This window comes from Heptranchias perlo, chromosome 19 (genome assembly GCF_035084215.1).
Source record: "Heptranchias perlo isolate sHepPer1 chromosome 19, sHepPer1.hap1, whole genome shotgun sequence".
Taxonomy (NCBI): Eukaryota; Metazoa; Chordata; class Chondrichthyes; order Hexanchiformes; family Hexanchidae; genus Heptranchias; species Heptranchias perlo.
In genome coordinates this window covers 13,849,903-13,866,466 of record NC_090343.1, presented here as the reverse complement: position 1 = coordinate 13,866,466, position 16,564 = coordinate 13,849,903, and the positions used below count along the sequence as shown (strand labels likewise).

The following is a 16,564-nucleotide window of genomic DNA, read 5'->3' as shown; positions in this document are numbered from 1 at the left end:
ACCGTCATACTTGAACCAAAACAAACATTTAGGAAGTCAAGTGGCATACAACTGCCATAAACATTAAAGATAATCCACACAATTTCAGTGCTTTCTGCAGGGTTTTTCCAGCCTCAACTCCTTATAGAAATCTAGTGGATTACCAGTTAATAGTTTTAAGCCAGAATCGCCAGTTTTGTTTTGCCAAGAAGGTTGATTGAGTAATCAAACAATCCTATTTGATGGATATTTGCATGCGAACGTCACATTAAAAATATAATGAACTCAGTAATTTATTAGTTTCCTTTTAAAATTAAAATGTAACAACTTTAAGTAGTAACATAAAATTTCTGGTACAGGCAAGACAATTCAACTCACTTGTACTTACAACAACTTCTTTTGGTCACTAAATTCAAACAGCAATTGCCTCCATTTACAGAGGTGCACAAACATCTACTCAACGTTTAGTGTTTTATTAGTTAATGATGAGAAGGTAAAGACTTAACATATTACATTACAACAGGTTTCATCAAAAATTTCAGTATTACTAAAATCTCAAGTTTTTTGTTTCTTGAAAACAAGCAGGTGATTGTCACAGTACAATCTGTATTTTAGCTATTTGGCTGTTTAACAGCAAGACAAAAAACAACATTGGCTCTATCAGCAAATGAAATGCAAAATGTTCATGTGATTGCACATTGAAATACAAATTTTTACAGCAAACAGTATAACCTTCAGTGCTCATGAAATTATGTGTCCTTGTATTTCCACATTGGACAAAGATCCTCCAGTTACACAAGGTGGTGCTCTCTGGAATTAATGTTTTTAATATTTACACAAAATGGTTGATTTTGGACTATGTTTTAGAATACCTCATCAATCCCTTGAGTATTTTTAGAACAAAGAACATACTTTTCTGGCTAAACAGGTAATCAAATAGGTTTGTAAATGTAATACATATATTGTAACACTTCTCAAACTTTACCCCAAATCTTCCCAATCCTTCCCCCAACCCCCACCCCACCCCACCCCACCGCTGAGGTTTCCTGGACCCTCCAGTTTGGAAAATAGTATGGTCCAGCTTACAGATTTCTTTATAATTGCTGCCAACACTGCTTCATTATTAGCACAGGTAGTCAGGTTCTTCCCTCCCATTACAGTGGACTGATTAATAATTGTAACCCACTTCACCTAGAGCCCTGGTGACAATTGATGGAATTCGTACATACAGCACACAGTCTTGGAACTCAACCCAATGGTCTTCTGATGGAAGAAAGCCAGTGCTGAAACCATTAAGCCACCAGGACATCTGTACCAAGGCTTTGTTTTTAAATCTAGAACCAGTGCAGTCCTTAGACCTGTACCAAGTCTTAAAAGCTGAAGACAACTTGCTACCACAGATAAACTCCAAAAAAACCAAAATGTATCAAAATTGATTACTCAGCCACAGTACAATTCCTGCATGATGATTGTAAGCATGGAAACTATTTCTAGTGGTTAAGAGAAGTCATTGCGGGCTCATCAACATTAACTGTTCATATTGGTATACACAGCTTTCATTACTCAGTTACATAACAATTGCACTCTCTCAAATACAAAGTTTTCATGGTATTTTTAAAAATTATGTTTGAGGCAATGTTATGTGGACACCTCACTAGAACAAAAGAAATGCTTGATTTCTTATTATTTCATGTATACATCATTTTCATTATGAACACTATCCTATTAACTGTGTAAAATAGTCAACAGTTATATCTTTTGCTTCTGAATACCCCATTTCTATCATGCTACATAACTCTCCATGTATTGACTTTTACACCAGCACTTACCCAGTGTTTCGTTTGTAAAAAAAAGGTTTGTGATGAATTATGAATGGCAATTTGCACACATGCGATAGGAATTAAATACAGAATGAACAGCCTTCCTTATAGAAATCTAATGCACCAACAGCAACTACCTCTGACAATTAAATCCAGCCTTGGATGTAATTTACCTATGCTTTAGGGCCAAGGTGACAATGTGCTTCTTCATAAAACTACATACATTGTTTTGTTCACAAGTAAATAAAACTGCAAACTGCATGCACAAATTTAACATGTTGCGTTCTGGTTAGATTTCGCTCAAAACACAACTGACTTTTAGTGACCTGTATCCAATACTCGGTTACTGCATTTAACATGGAACAAACAAATCTTAGTGCAAATTTTAATATAAACACACAGGTGCTTAAATCCACAGGACAATTCACTGTTTCAGAGAGCACCCGCAAACTTGTAAAACCAACCATCTTGTGTTTCCACGGTGGATCATTGGAAGTGCACTAGTATTGAAATCCTATTAACAAACAGATGCAATTGTACAACAGTGCAACAATTTAAAACGTACAATGTTCACAGCACCAAGTCTAAAACTATTACGCATTGGCTTGTCATCGGTAGTGCAATATTACTATTCACCATGAAAAAAATGAAAATTTCTACAACATCCAGAAGCTGCTTTGAGCTACCTCTCAAACATGAAATATGACAGTCCATGCTTCATTTTAGTCTGTAAAAATCAATGAAGGATGTTGTGTATACATGACTGTTTCAGAGATGACAAATCAGCTGTTTCCTATTGCTGGTAGTTTCCGTACTGTGCCTGTGAGGAAAAAAATCCAACATCAATAAATTAATAAAACTGATTTTAAAAAAAGGGAGTACAGATTTAAGTTAAATACTTTTCTAGCTGCCTTATTAAATCGCTTAAAGAACATAAGATAAGAACATAAGAAATAGGAGCAGGAGTAGGCCCCTTGAGCCTGCTCCGCCATTCAATAAGATCATAGCTGATCTTTGACCTCAACTCCACTTTCCCACCCGATCCCCATACCTCTTGATTCCCCTAGAGTCCAAAAATCTATCGATCTCAGCCTTGAATATACTCAACAAATGAGCATCCACAGCCCTGTGGGCAGAGCACTCCAAAGATTCACAACCCTCAGTGAAGAAATTTCTCCTCATCTCAGTCCTAAATGGCCGACCCCTTATCCTGAGACTATGCTCCCTAGTTCTAGACTCTCCAGCCAGGGGAAACAGCATCTCAGCATCTACCTTGTCAAACCCCCTCAGAATCTTATATGTTTCAATGAGTTCACCTCTCATTCTTCTAAACTCTGGAGAGTATAGACCCATTCTACTCAATCTTTCCTCATAGGACAACCCTCCCATCCCAGGAATCAATCTAGTGAACCTTCACTGCACCACCTCTAAGGGAAGTATATCCTTCCTTAGGCAAGGAGACCAAAACTGTACACAGTACTTCAGGTGTGTTATCAGCAAAGCCGTGTACAATTGCAGCAAGACTTCCTTACTCCAACTCCCTTGCAATAAAGGCCAACATACCATTTGCCTTCCTAATTGCTTGCTGTAACTGCATGTTAACTTTCTGCATTTCGTGTAAAAGGACACTCAAATCCCTCTGAACATCAACATTTAATAGTTTCTCACCATTTAAAAAATATTCTGTTTTTCTATTCTTCCTACCAAAGTGAATAACCTCACATTTCCCCACATTATACTCCATCTGCCAACTTCTTACCCACTCACTTAACCTGTCCTATATCTTTTTGCAGACTCTGTGACCTTCTCACAGCTTACTTTCCCACCTCATCAGCAAACTTGGATACATTACACTCAGTCCCTTCATCTAAGTCACTAATATAGATTGTAAAACAGCTGCAGTTTTTTGCTATATATTTCACAGCTTAGTTGTACATACTCACTACTAATATAAAATCAGTAGATCACTACCAAAAAAAAAGCAAATATACAGTCCTGGAGGATACTGCAATTCCTATTACATATTTCAGCTTGAACATAAACCAACTATTCCATCCTTTGCCTCCATGGTATAAAACCTCAATCACAAACATTACTGAGAAAATTCGTGGCATAAGAAAAAAATAGGAGTGTACAGGATTGGCAAAGACCATTGCAGTCCATCTGTCTTGTCCCAGTGCCTAGGAAATATCCTCTTCTATGATGTTAGTCAGACCCCAAAAATAAAATATTTTGATTTTAAAAATCTGCACTATATGCAAATGTAGGATATCAAATGAGTAACTGTGGAATGTCACCAGTGAGAAAGATAATTCATAAGTGAAATCGTCCATGGCAAGCTATGAAGAGCTTCCTCATTGAATAGGATAAAAAAATGGTACTTATGAGTTGGCTGATCTCATCGTGGTCAGATAAGGGCAGGGAGAAAAATCAGCCCATGCTCCTGGTCATTACTCAGTGGTCCCTGCTGGAAAAGTGTGCACGTTTGGATGTTAGATGAGAATAGGATCTGGTGTGATCCCCTACTCTCAAACAGCTACCAACATTCTCACTGCCTAAGGTCACAGAGAATAGCCACCTATGTGAGATATTAACTCAATATCTTCAAGAGAGAAGTTTTAAAAAAAGGGAAAACATTGAATAGTTCTGACATTTTTTTAAAAAATTCATTCTCAGGGTGTGGGTGTTGCTGTCAAGGCCGGCATTTATTGCCCATCCCTAGTTGCCCTGAGAAGGTGGCGGTGGGCCTGCTTCTTGAATCATTTTAAATTTTCTTTGTAGTGACTTGATACGACTGAGTGGCTTGCTAGGACAATTAAAAGTCAACCATGTTGGTGTGGGACTGGAGTCACAAATGGGCCAGACCAGGTAAGGCGACGGGTTGTCTTCCGTAAAGGATATTAGTAACCAGTTGGATTTTTAAGACAGCTTCGTGGTCGATTTTGCTGACATTAGTCGGTCAGACTTTTATTTCCAGATTTTAAAAAAAATTGAACTGAATTCAAATTCTCAAACTACCATGGTAGGATTTGAACTAATGTTCTCTGGATTATTAGTCCAGACCTCTGAATTACTAGTCCAGTAACATTACCACTCCACTACCTTACCCCCTATATGTGAAAGCTATTTAAACTACTAGTGGTTCAAAAATATATTACTGTTAAAATATATTTTGGATTTAATGTTGGAGTATTGCAAGCACATATATGTTTCTCACATATGAACATTTCCAGCTTTCTTCCATAGCATTTGAGTATCGAAAATCCCCCATTGCAGATAGTTTAAACATTGTTGGCTATTAATGGTATCAGAAATTGGATACATTCATAGGCTGATCACAAAAACATTTTTAAATGATCTTTCCCAGTTAAACTTTTTCTCTCTTTCTGCTTTTCGATGAAGATCACTTCCAAACCAAGAATGCAGGCAAACAACAACTCCCAACAGCTGTTGAGAGGTATACGACAGCGTGACACATCCTTCAATCACCTCCTCCGTTAGCCTTTGCCAAGGTCAGGAACTTACCGTGTAGTGAACTTATCCTTTTCCTCTGTGATGTAAAATGATGGAGGAATGTGCTGTCCTGTCCCACTCTTGAAAGGTCCTCTCCCCCAACCTATATCATTCAACCAGAAGGATAGCCAGGAAATCTGCTTGCAAGATTCTGCTAATGCTGCTCTATAACACACCAGTCGATGGTAAATGCTTCCTTATTATGCTTCCCTTCTAGGAAACTTCTACCTTGTGCTCTATACCTATCAGGTTATTAACTCTGGAAACTCACTGCATGGAGAAATGGTAGTTCCAAGACCACGTCACACTACTCTCTAGCACAGCATGTTGGAATGCAGCACCAGTAATTTTTACAAATTAAAATAATTTCTGCACTGCAAACATCTATAATTAATTTCATTAACTAAAATTTTAATGCACTATCCAGTCGCTGAATTGAATCTGGGACTAATGATAAAATTATCTCTCCTTTGGGCTGTGACAATGTACATATTGTTTAGCTTATATCCCAACACTGGGGATTTTCAACATGGTAGGCAAAGAGCTGCCCAAGAGATGGAAGAAGATCAGATTGCTACAGGGACAAATGAAAAGATATACATGGGACAGTTAAAGGATGTAAAATACATAAAGACATTTATAATTGCCATTTACAAAGGTTTAGCCAAAATTACTGTGGGTATTTTTGTTACTTGAACCCCTTGATTTGATTACAGATATTTGAACTATTCCACATGTAACATAAAATGGTACAAAGGCAAGTGGTTCATTTTCAGAGCACCACACACAGCAATTCTAAAAAGTAACAGAAAAACTATGAGGAAATAACATACTTTCAATAAGGCATCTTTGAGAACTTTATTGTGTACATGAAAAGAAAAACGCAAACTTTTTTCACTGATTTCACCAATTCACACAGCAGCATCAAGCACGTCATTTACAGCCTCTCAGTAAATCTGGACTGGTAACGTCCAGTCAAAATAGAAAATTACTAAAAAAATTAACCTAAAAACTAACCATCTGAGATCTGATGGTTTATATAGAATAAGCTATTTGTTTAGTGGCCGATATAAACTTAGATAGGGCCGCTCAACAGTTTACTTTCATGCCTCACTGTATTCTCTACATGACTGAACTATGAATAAAGTATATTGTTCCATTCAGATGTGATTTTTGTAATGAGTTATTATACCATATTTTTAATTCACAGTGACGTCACATTTTTCTGGAAAAAAAGGGTTTTTAAAAGACCTGAAACAAGTAGCATATTGCTCAAATTATGGTCTTAAAATGCATCTGATTTCCCCTTCAAGTTTATTTTGAATCCTGTTAATTTCCAGGGAATCATTTATCCAAAGTGGGGAAATGCAAATGTTCTTATAATCATTTCTCTTCTTTCATAGATTTATTATGTGCACCCAGAAAACAGGAGGAACATTAGATAAAAGCATGGGGCCTCAAACAGTCCCTACAAGAACCAACAGCACTTTCCATCATCATTCTCAAAGGGTTCCTGAGTGCCAAACATGACGAATGAGTAACAGATTATTTTTTTGGGGGGGGTGGTTGGGAGGTGGGAAGGGAAAGGACACCTATAACAATCTAGGGACAATACAAAAGAAAGGAGTACCTTTAGAAGCTTGATATCTTTTTACAATGTTCCATGAAAACATATAAGTCACTTAGCTATAAATCCCCCTCTCTCAAAGGTGATTAACAAGGAAGTAGCAGTTCACCAAGAGAAGAATTTAAGGATCCAGGAGGATACATACATCAGAACCAAGAAAGGCTCCACTAAGGAATAAGGATTGTATCTGGATAGTCCCACCAACATGACCACACAAATGAATCAGAGAAAATAATCTTAGGTTACCTCCTTAGGCATGGCTGCCCTCATTTCCTAGAATGACAAAAACTTTTGTTTCTACATTATATATAAAACACTGTGCATATCAATTTTAGGAGACCTCCTTTCAATGGAATAAACTGAGGGTGGCAGATAAAACTATGGCACCATGATTTCACGATGTACAGTCCAGTGAAACTTAGATACACATTTTGATTTTAAAAAGCGTATGAGATCTAAAGTATGCCCTATTCTTATGTTAAACAAAGATGCAGAAGTCTTTCATAAAGCATGAACTAACCCTTCATATTCAAATGCAATAAACTCAAGATCACACAAGTGCATCGGTTCAAATGGTTCAGACAGTGTGCAAGAGAGTCAGACTCAAATCCAGGGGAAAGGAAGAAAAGAAAGAGAGCGAGAGATCTTAGTTTCAGGGTGTCCTTAATCCTGCACACCATGAGAGTTCTTCAACTGATATTTCAACAATAATGACATCAATATGAATTTTTAGCAAGTTGGAAGAGAGCTTTATAGATGGACAACGGATTATCTTGGTTAGAAATCCCCCTCTCCCATAAAGGTGATTAACAAGGATGTAGCATTTCAGGAAAAAAAATACAAAGTCATGGGGACATTGCACCCAATGTCATTATGGTCCTGGCACCAGTGGACAAACCTCTTCTACCTAGTCTTCAATGTTAATGATATGGAGATGCTGGTGATGGACTGGGGTGGACAAATGTAAGGAATCTTACAACAGCAGGTTATAGTCCAACAATTTTATTTTAAAATCACAAGCTTTCGGAGATTATCTCCTTCGTCAGGTGAGTGAATCTCCGAAAGCTTGTGATTTTAAAATAAAATTGTTGGACTATAACTTGGTGTTGTAAGATTCCTTTCAATGTTAAGGCATACAATTCTGTGAGGGGCAGTGTTGGTCAATAGAACAAGAGGTAGAGAGGAGAATAGAACTACAGATGAGATTTGTCTCTTCAAACCACAATTGTAAACATGGGATGCTGCTTGGTCAACAGTGATTTCTCAGGAATACAATGCGTTGGTGAATTTTCACAAAAACATTTCAGCTACAAAAGTTATTTGAAAGTTTCACATTCAAAATTATGAAAAATAGCTTTCACCTTCCACCCTAGGATCCATATGTACTGCTGCACTTCGATACGGAGGGTCAAACTTCCTCAACACTCTGACTCAGTCCCACTGTAATTATGGTGGGAGCAAGTCAGAAGGGTCACAAATTAGGCCAAGATCCAGAAATGTCAGCTCCCAGCCTTGCCTTAGAATTTCCTGTTGGCCTTGCAAGAGGCAGAGCTTCCATCTGCTCCACACAAGACTATCAGCACAGGAGGGTACAAAACTAGTGACCCTAAATGTCAGAGTCCCAGCATTGCACCTTAGGGGTCCAGGCCAGGGACATGGTCTGAATCCCTAAAGAATGAAAAAAAGATTTGTGAACACACCAATCTCCTTACAAAGGACGCTGTGAGGATACTTCAGAATTCTTTCCATGGCACTCTCCCCCTGAACTTGGGACTGTTAATCATATTTTCCAGCCTCCTCAGGCAGGTGGGTACCCAAGATTTACCCCATACAAGAATGGGCACTCACGAGGATGATGCTAATGAGGTGACCTTCCCAATGACCTTGCATAATCCAGCTGAGTCAGTGGCAGAGGGCAGAGAGAGGTGCCATCTGACATAACTGCCGGGATCAGCAGATTTTTGGATCCTGCAGCCCAGCTGAAGGGGAGAATATTGTGACTGAATGTTTACAACATGGATCTCACTCATTCTGCAATATGCCCAGTATCAGGAGTTTCAAGACCTGCCTTGGCAGAGGCCCAGAAGGAAACCAATTGCATTTTGGGATATTTGACCATTTTTCCACAGAAAGGATTTGGATAGGATTTCCTTTTAGGTCAGTGAATTCACAAAGGTTTATAATGCACATTACAGCCGCACGCTGGAGCCACTGGCACAAAGAGGTTATTGATACATTAATGAGTGCACATGAGAAGTAACAAGCAGGCAATGGTACTGTTACCCATAATAATCTGGGTTAGGAGGGGATTTGTTATCTCCTTTCAGATGATTCCAGCAGACATTCACTCTTGAGGTAGGGAAGAAATGGTCATGCAAGCACAGCACGGTGTGGGGGTGGACAATTTACTTGGCAGCTCTACTGACCAACCACTGAATATTGGAAGGGTTGGAAATCGAGCATCTTTCCCCCTTCCCCCTCCCTGTGGACCCTAGGAATAAAAGTGAGTCAGTTCCAAGAGCTGCCAAGTGAGTCAGTGAGGTAACAAGTTTGAGAAGAAAGTTATCCTAGGGTTAGATAGCTGGTGACATTTCAGAGAAAAAAAACTGTCCAAGGAAAGTACATGTTTTGTAGACCACTACAAAGGGTCAGCCAGTGTGGCTATATATTAGTCAAGTTGTATTGAGATTTGTTATAACTGTTACTCTGTACATTCACTTTTTGACTGTAAAATCTGGCCTCATCTTACTAAAGGGTTAATCATTCTGCATTTCAGAAGATTAGAGAGGCACTCCTGAGGACACTTGAGGATCCAGTTTGTATAACAAGGGGATTTCATTGTTACACCCCTGGTCATGTTATTGTATACCTAGATATTGGGTAGCAAAAATAAACTGCTGATCATGAGCATGGCGGGTCTGCTTATGGGAAAGACTACAGATGCTAACCTAAGACAATATCTGAGGGAGACCTGAAATCTGTGAGAGAGCAAGTCATTAGATAAGGGTAGGTGCTGCTTCTTGAGAAAAACTGTTAAAACCAACTGGCACCCAAAAGGCAAAGCTAAATGGAAATACCTTATACTGGTATTGTTCCCCTTTCATATTTTCTTTGTGATTCATTGATCCTTGTATGAAAATTTGCGACATTGGGATCTGCAACTATAACTCAGTCTCCTGGATGATCTTTGAAAAGGGTACCATCCTGAAATTTGCCTTCAAATAATATTTTAGAGACCTGAGGTTCAGTATGGACTGCAATCCTCCCATATTTTTTGGGCCTGTTTTTTTCTGGGCTGATTGGGACAATAAAAAGAGAGCACAATAAACAAATATTTCTGGGTTTGGCTAGCCATCAGCAGTCTGGCATTTTCAGATTTTCCCAAGAAAATCACCCCTTTGAATTCTGGGTGTAAACCTGAAAATTTCAGGGCATTATGCTCCTCCTTGATGAATGCCTGAGTGAGGGAAATCTACAAGAAAATACCCCCATTCATTCAAAAAATGATTGAATGTTTTCATTCAATGTGTTTTCACTAACATTGGCGAATTTGAGTCAATACTGGGGAGTGTAACAGGAAGTGTAGGGGGCTTTTTCTTCCTGGACCCTCATTGTCAGGTTGCTGGAGTGCAACTTCCCTTGATCTGAAAAGAAGACTGTTTCATTTTGTCAGGCATACCACAGATCAGATGTTGATCAAAGCAGGTTGACTTTGAAGTGGTGAATGGCTCTAAAGTTCTTCTCATACTTTTTGAAACTTTGTGTAGCTTCAACTTGCTTGCCAGAATCCAGTCCCTTAAAAGGGTGACTAAGATTAATTTGTGGAGATTTGCAAGAAACCAAAAAGATATATAGACATACATGAACTGCTTCACAGATGGAAAAAAAGGATTCAAAAATTATATAGCACTTTTCACATACTCAGGACATCCCAAAGCACTTCACTGTCAATGAATTACTTTTGAAGTGTAGTCACTGTTGTTATGTAGGCAAACACGGCAGCCAATTTGAGCAGTAGCAAGGCCATCCATAGCCTTCTACTGCAACAACTTAGCTATCAGCGGAACTTTATCCAAGCTCTCATACCTTCTACGGTTGAGTAAACGGCATCGGAGCAGCAACAGTAATAGTTAGGATAGTATGATTGTGTATGAACTTTGCAAGTGTGAATAGCATCTTACTAAGCAAGACAGAGAGTGAAGTTCCTGTGCATACATTATCTTTCCCAGACATCCAGCTGTTGGAGTTCCTCTGGGAGCTTTTCCTTGTCTGGGAGACTTCCAATGCCTTGTACATGAAAGAAAAACTCAAGGAGTCAGCAAATGTTTGGATAAATAAAGGTTTCTCTGCTACTGTGGGAACACTGTAGAGACCATCAGGACAAGGGGTTACCAAATTATGCACCTGAAATTCTCCCAGGTTTTGGGCCTGAGCAGATTGAAAGAGGGTGCTGAAACACTAGGACTGTCTTACCTGCTGATATATCTATCAAGCCTACCATTGCACCCTGGTAGCTCCAGAAGTTCTGGAACTTAGATTCCTAATCAAGAATGCCAACATTACACTCAAAGGAAACAATGGTGCAGTGAGGAACGTTGGAATCAGTGGAAATGTTAGAATCTAATTTCACGTCCCCAAGGCAGACTCCAATCCTTGCATTATCATCTTTATCGGGAGATTAATGATTCCACTTGAAGTTCAGGGAAAAGTCCTCTAGCGTCAGTCAAAGTTGACCACCTGGGCCAAGGTGACTACTTCACATAAGTCAACTTGGCTTCTGGTGGTTGAAATTATGTCACAGCTAGCATTGTTAAAATTATTACCAGAGGTGTACAAGATTCTAAGAACATAAGAAATAGGAGCAGGTGTAGGCCATGCGGCCCCTTGAGCCTGCTCCGCCATTCAATCAGATCATGGCTGATCCTCGACCTCAACTTCATTTTCCTGCCCGATCCCCATATCCCTGGATTCCTTGAGAGTCCAAAAATCTATCCATCTCAGCCTTGAATATATTCAATGACTCAGCATCCACAGCCATCAGGGGTAGAGAATTCCAACGATTCACAACCCTCTGCGTGAAGAAACTCCTCCTCATCTCAGTCTTGAATGGCCACCCCCTTATCCTCTGACTATGCCCCCTAGTTCTAGACTCTCTAGCCAGGGGAAACAATTACTCAGCATCTACCCTGTCAAGCCCCCTCATAATCTTGTATGTTTCAATGAAACCACCTCTCATTCTTCTAAACTCCAGAGAGTATAGGACCATTCTACTCAACCTCTCATCATAGGACAACCCTCTCATCCCAGGAATTAATCTAGTGAACCTTCGTTGCACCGCCTCCAAGGCAAGTATATCCTTCCTTAGATAAAGAGGCCAAGACTATATGCAGTCCTTCAGGTGAGGTCTCACTAAAGCCCTGTACAACTGCAGTAAGTTCCTTACTCTTATACTCCGACCCTTTTGCAATAAAGGCCAACATGCCATTTGCTTTCCTAATTGATTGTTGTACTTGTATACTAACTTTTTGTGTTTCTTGTACGAGGACACTCAAATCTCTCTGAACACCAACATTTAATAGTTTCTCACCATTTAAAAAATATTCTGTTTTCCTATTCTTCCTACCAAAGTGAATAACCTCACATTTCCCCACATTATACACCATCTGCCACCTTCTTGCCCACTCACTTAACCTGTCTCCATCCCTTTGCAGATTCTGCGTCCTCCTCACAGCTTACTTTCCCACCTAGCTTAGTATCATCAGCAAACTTGGATACATTACACTCGGTCCCTTCATCTAAGTCATTAATGTAGATTGTAAATAGCTGAGGCCCAAGCACTGATTCTTGCAGCACTCCACTAGTTACAGCCTACCAACCAGAGAATGACCTATTTATCCCTACTCTCTGTTTTCTGTCCTTTAACCAATCCTCTATCTATGTTAATATATTACCCCCAACCCCATGAGCCCTTACCTTGTGTAACACCTTATTGAATGCCTTTTGAAAATCCAAATATACTACATCCACTGGTTCCCCTCTATCTACCCTGCTAGTTACATCCTCAAAAAACTAATAGATTTGTCAAACACAATTTCCCTTTCATAAAACCATGTTGACTCTGCCTAATCATATTATGATTTAAGTGCCCTGTTACCACTTCCTTAATAATGGATACCAGCATTTTCCTGACAACCGATGTCAGGCTAACTGGCCTGTAGTTCCCTCTTTTCTCTCTCTCCCTCCCTTCTTGAATAGCGGCGTAACATTTGCTACCTTCTAGTCCACTGGAACCGTTCCAGAATCTAGAGAATTTTGGAAGATCATAACCAATGCATCCACTATCCCTGCAGCCACCTCTTTTAGAACCCTAGGATGTAGGCCATCAGTTTCAGCGGATTTGTCGGCTTTTAGTCCCATTAGTTTGTCTAGTACTTTTTCCTCTAGTGATATTAATTGTTTTAAATTCCTCACTCTCATTTACCCGTTGGTTCTCCATTATTTTTGGTATGCTTTTTGTGTCTTCTACTGTGAAAACAGATTTTTAAAATTTGTTTAACGCATCTGCCATTTCCTGATTCCCCATTATAATTTCTCCTGTCTCAGTCTCTAAGGCACCAACGTTTACTTTTGCTACTCTCTTCCGTTTTACATACTTGTAGAAGCTCTTACCATCCTTTTTAATATTTCTTGCTGGTTTACTTTCATATTCAATTTTCTCCCTTTTTATCAATTTTTTGGTCCTCCTTTGTTGGTTTCTAAAGCTCTCCCAATCCCCAGACTTATTACTCTTCTTGGTAACATTATAGGCCTCTTCTTTCAATCTAATACTCTCACTAACTTTTGTAGTTAGCCACGGGTGCATCACTTTTCCCGTAGAGTTTTTATTTCTCAATGGAATGTATACTTGTTGAGAATATTGAAACATTTCTTTAAATGGTTGCCATTGTTTTTCAACTGTCAAACCCTTTAATTTAATTTCCCAATCTACTTTTAACAACTCGCCCCTTATACCTATGTAATTGGCTTTATTTAAGTTGAAGACTCTAGTTTCTGAGTAAGTACGTTAATTTCAAACTCAATGTGAAATTCTATCACATTATCATCACTCTTCCCCAGAAGTTCTTTTACTGAGAGATTACTAATTAACCCTGTCTCATTACATAATACAAGATCTAAAATTCCCTGGTTGGTTCCATGACGTATTGCTCTAGGAAACCATCTCAAATATATTCCATGAACTTGTCTTCCAAACTATCTTTGCCAATTTGATATGCAGATTGAAGTCCCCCATGATGACTGCATTTCCTTTGTTACAAGCTCCCATTATTTCATGATTAATACTCTAACAGTACTGCTATCATTAGTGGACCTATAAATTACTCCCACCAGTGTTTTCTGCCCTTTTTAATTCTAATTTCCACCCATATTGATTCTACTTCTTGATCTTCCGAACCAAGATCCTTTCTCAACACTGTCCTTATGTCATCCTTTATTATTAGGGCTACACCCTCTGCTTTTCCATTCTGCCTGTCTTTTAAATGTCATGTACCCTGGAATATTTAGTTCCCAACCATGTCTCTGTAATGGCGATTAGGTCAAACTCATTTATCTCTATTTGTGCAATTAAGTCATCTATCTTGTTATTTATGCTCCATGCATTCAGATAAAGAGCCTTTAATTAACTTTTTACCATTTTTTCCTGCTTTGACCTTACTTGTTGTTGCATTATTATTGGTAAACTCTCTGTCCCTTCCTGCCTCACTCTGCTTATCTTTACCCAAATCACTACATTGTTCTATTGTCTTAACTTTTCTCATTAAATTTCTGAATTTCCCCTCACCTGACGCCCCCCCCCACCCCACCCCCGCTTTTTACTTTAAAGCCCTATCTACAGCCCTAGTTATTCAATACAGGTAAATACACATACTGAAGAAACCTTTCAGAAAGTCTTGAGGGAGACACTTTTTTCTTCTGGTATCAATGAAATGGTGTAGCAGCTGAACAGTTTCCTCGTGTTCTGCATCATGTCAGTCCTGAACAGGAATTAAACTTGTTTTAAGCCTGAGGAAATTGCTGCAGTAACAAAAGCAGTGTAGAAACTGCCCCAACATCATTAAAAGATGTTGGCTTTGATATCCTAGTCACTTACGCAGAACTGCCTTCAGGTACCACCTATTGCAGGATATGGAGGTTCAGCAGACTTGTTGACGAAAGTTGGGAAAAGTTTTTCAAGATCCATAGGATTCAAAACCTCAGCCATAAGAATCAATACTGAGTGCTGCTTAGTTGGTGAATCTTGCTTGAAAATCTCTGGACAGCACTCCCCGTTGACGCTCAATTCCACGTCTGAACTAGAGCTGAAGTTGTGCTTTCTGGCAGAATGGACCCCAAGGTCTTTCTGTGCCTCTGATTTGTTGCCTGGCATATTTTCAGCAAAGAGACAGTTGCATTGAGCTCTGCTACTCAGTCTGGATAGTTACAAAAGTTGTGTATTGCCACAAGACTAGATAAGCAGATGTCTCGAGTATCAAGCAGAGGCAGAGGTCTAAATTATTTAAAATACATTACAAAAAACAAAGAGCTGGCATTAATCAGAAGCCAAGCAGGCTAACAGAAGACGCCAGCCAGAAGCAAGCAGACCCAAGGAAGGACTTTAGAGACCAAGTCTGAGCTGAGGGAGAGAAAAATTGAAGTCAGTGACTAAGCCAAAGTAAAATTTCCCAAAGTGGAGAGCTTTGATAAAGATTTAAATACAACTTTAAGCTACAACTGTTTACTACAAATTGGTGTAGATTTAAAGTAAAGGCAAAGAGATAATGAATGTCAAAAAAGTCTTTCTGGAGTGTACGGTTCGTAGGAAAACTGCTACCGATGACAGGAGAAAAGAGAGGCTGAAAATGTGGGTCAGAACAAGACCAAAATGTCAGTGTTGTGACATAGGATCTTAAATGGACAGTGTCAGTAGGGAGTTTTTTTCTCTTTCTTTCTTGCTTGCTTCCAATGATATGATAGCATTATCTTAGAGGTTAGATGAATGCAAAAGGGGATTGGTTGCATTAGCCATGGTTGAATAGCCTAACACATTCACTATTCTAATCCACACTTCAAAAATAACATTTGAACTAAGTAGCAGACACAGGGCTGCTGGTGCTCATGAAACCATAGTCCATACGGAGTAACTGCTTTCACGAGAGTTGGGGAGAAAAAGGAAGAGGTTGGAAAAAGAGAAACTAAGGCACAATTTAAAATATATATATTTTGTCAGATCTGCTTGGAGTAGCTTCTTGATCCATCCAGAGATAACAGAGGCATTGAGAAAGGCTCAGTTATTGTTTGCAACGCTGCAAGTAATTACTGAATCTGCCCTGCAAGTGACTAATGAACCTGCCCTAATAGAGCAGGTACAGTAGTTATTTGCAATACCCAGAAGTAGAGGAGCTCTATGGGACAGTGACCATGAATAATCTCAGCATGTTGCTTTATGGAAATGCATTCTTCCACAATTTCAAAAGTGTCAATAATGGCTCCATCAACATACGAACCATACTTTTCTCTCACCTGGAACAGGATTCTACCCAAAAAGGACTTCAAATCCCAAGTTAGTTGCCTACTGACACAGCCACAT

At 39.1% G+C, this 16,564-nt stretch overlaps 1 protein-coding gene across 1 annotated transcript in view; it reads right to left on the bottom strand.

The window, feature by feature from the left end:
* Nucleotides 1-1,021: 1,021 nt before the first annotated feature.
* The window catches only part of LOC137335175 (calcium-responsive transactivator-like), a 65,481-nt gene continuing 49,938 nt past the window's right edge, over nucleotides 1,022-16,564 (bottom strand). The window contains exon 12 of the mRNA XM_068000359.1: nucleotides 1,022-2,619. Within this exon, the coding sequence (XP_067856460.1) occupies nucleotides 2,582-2,619 (38 nt within the window). The 3' untranslated portion in view covers nucleotides 1,022-2,581. The remainder of the gene's footprint in view (nucleotides 2,620-16,564) is intronic.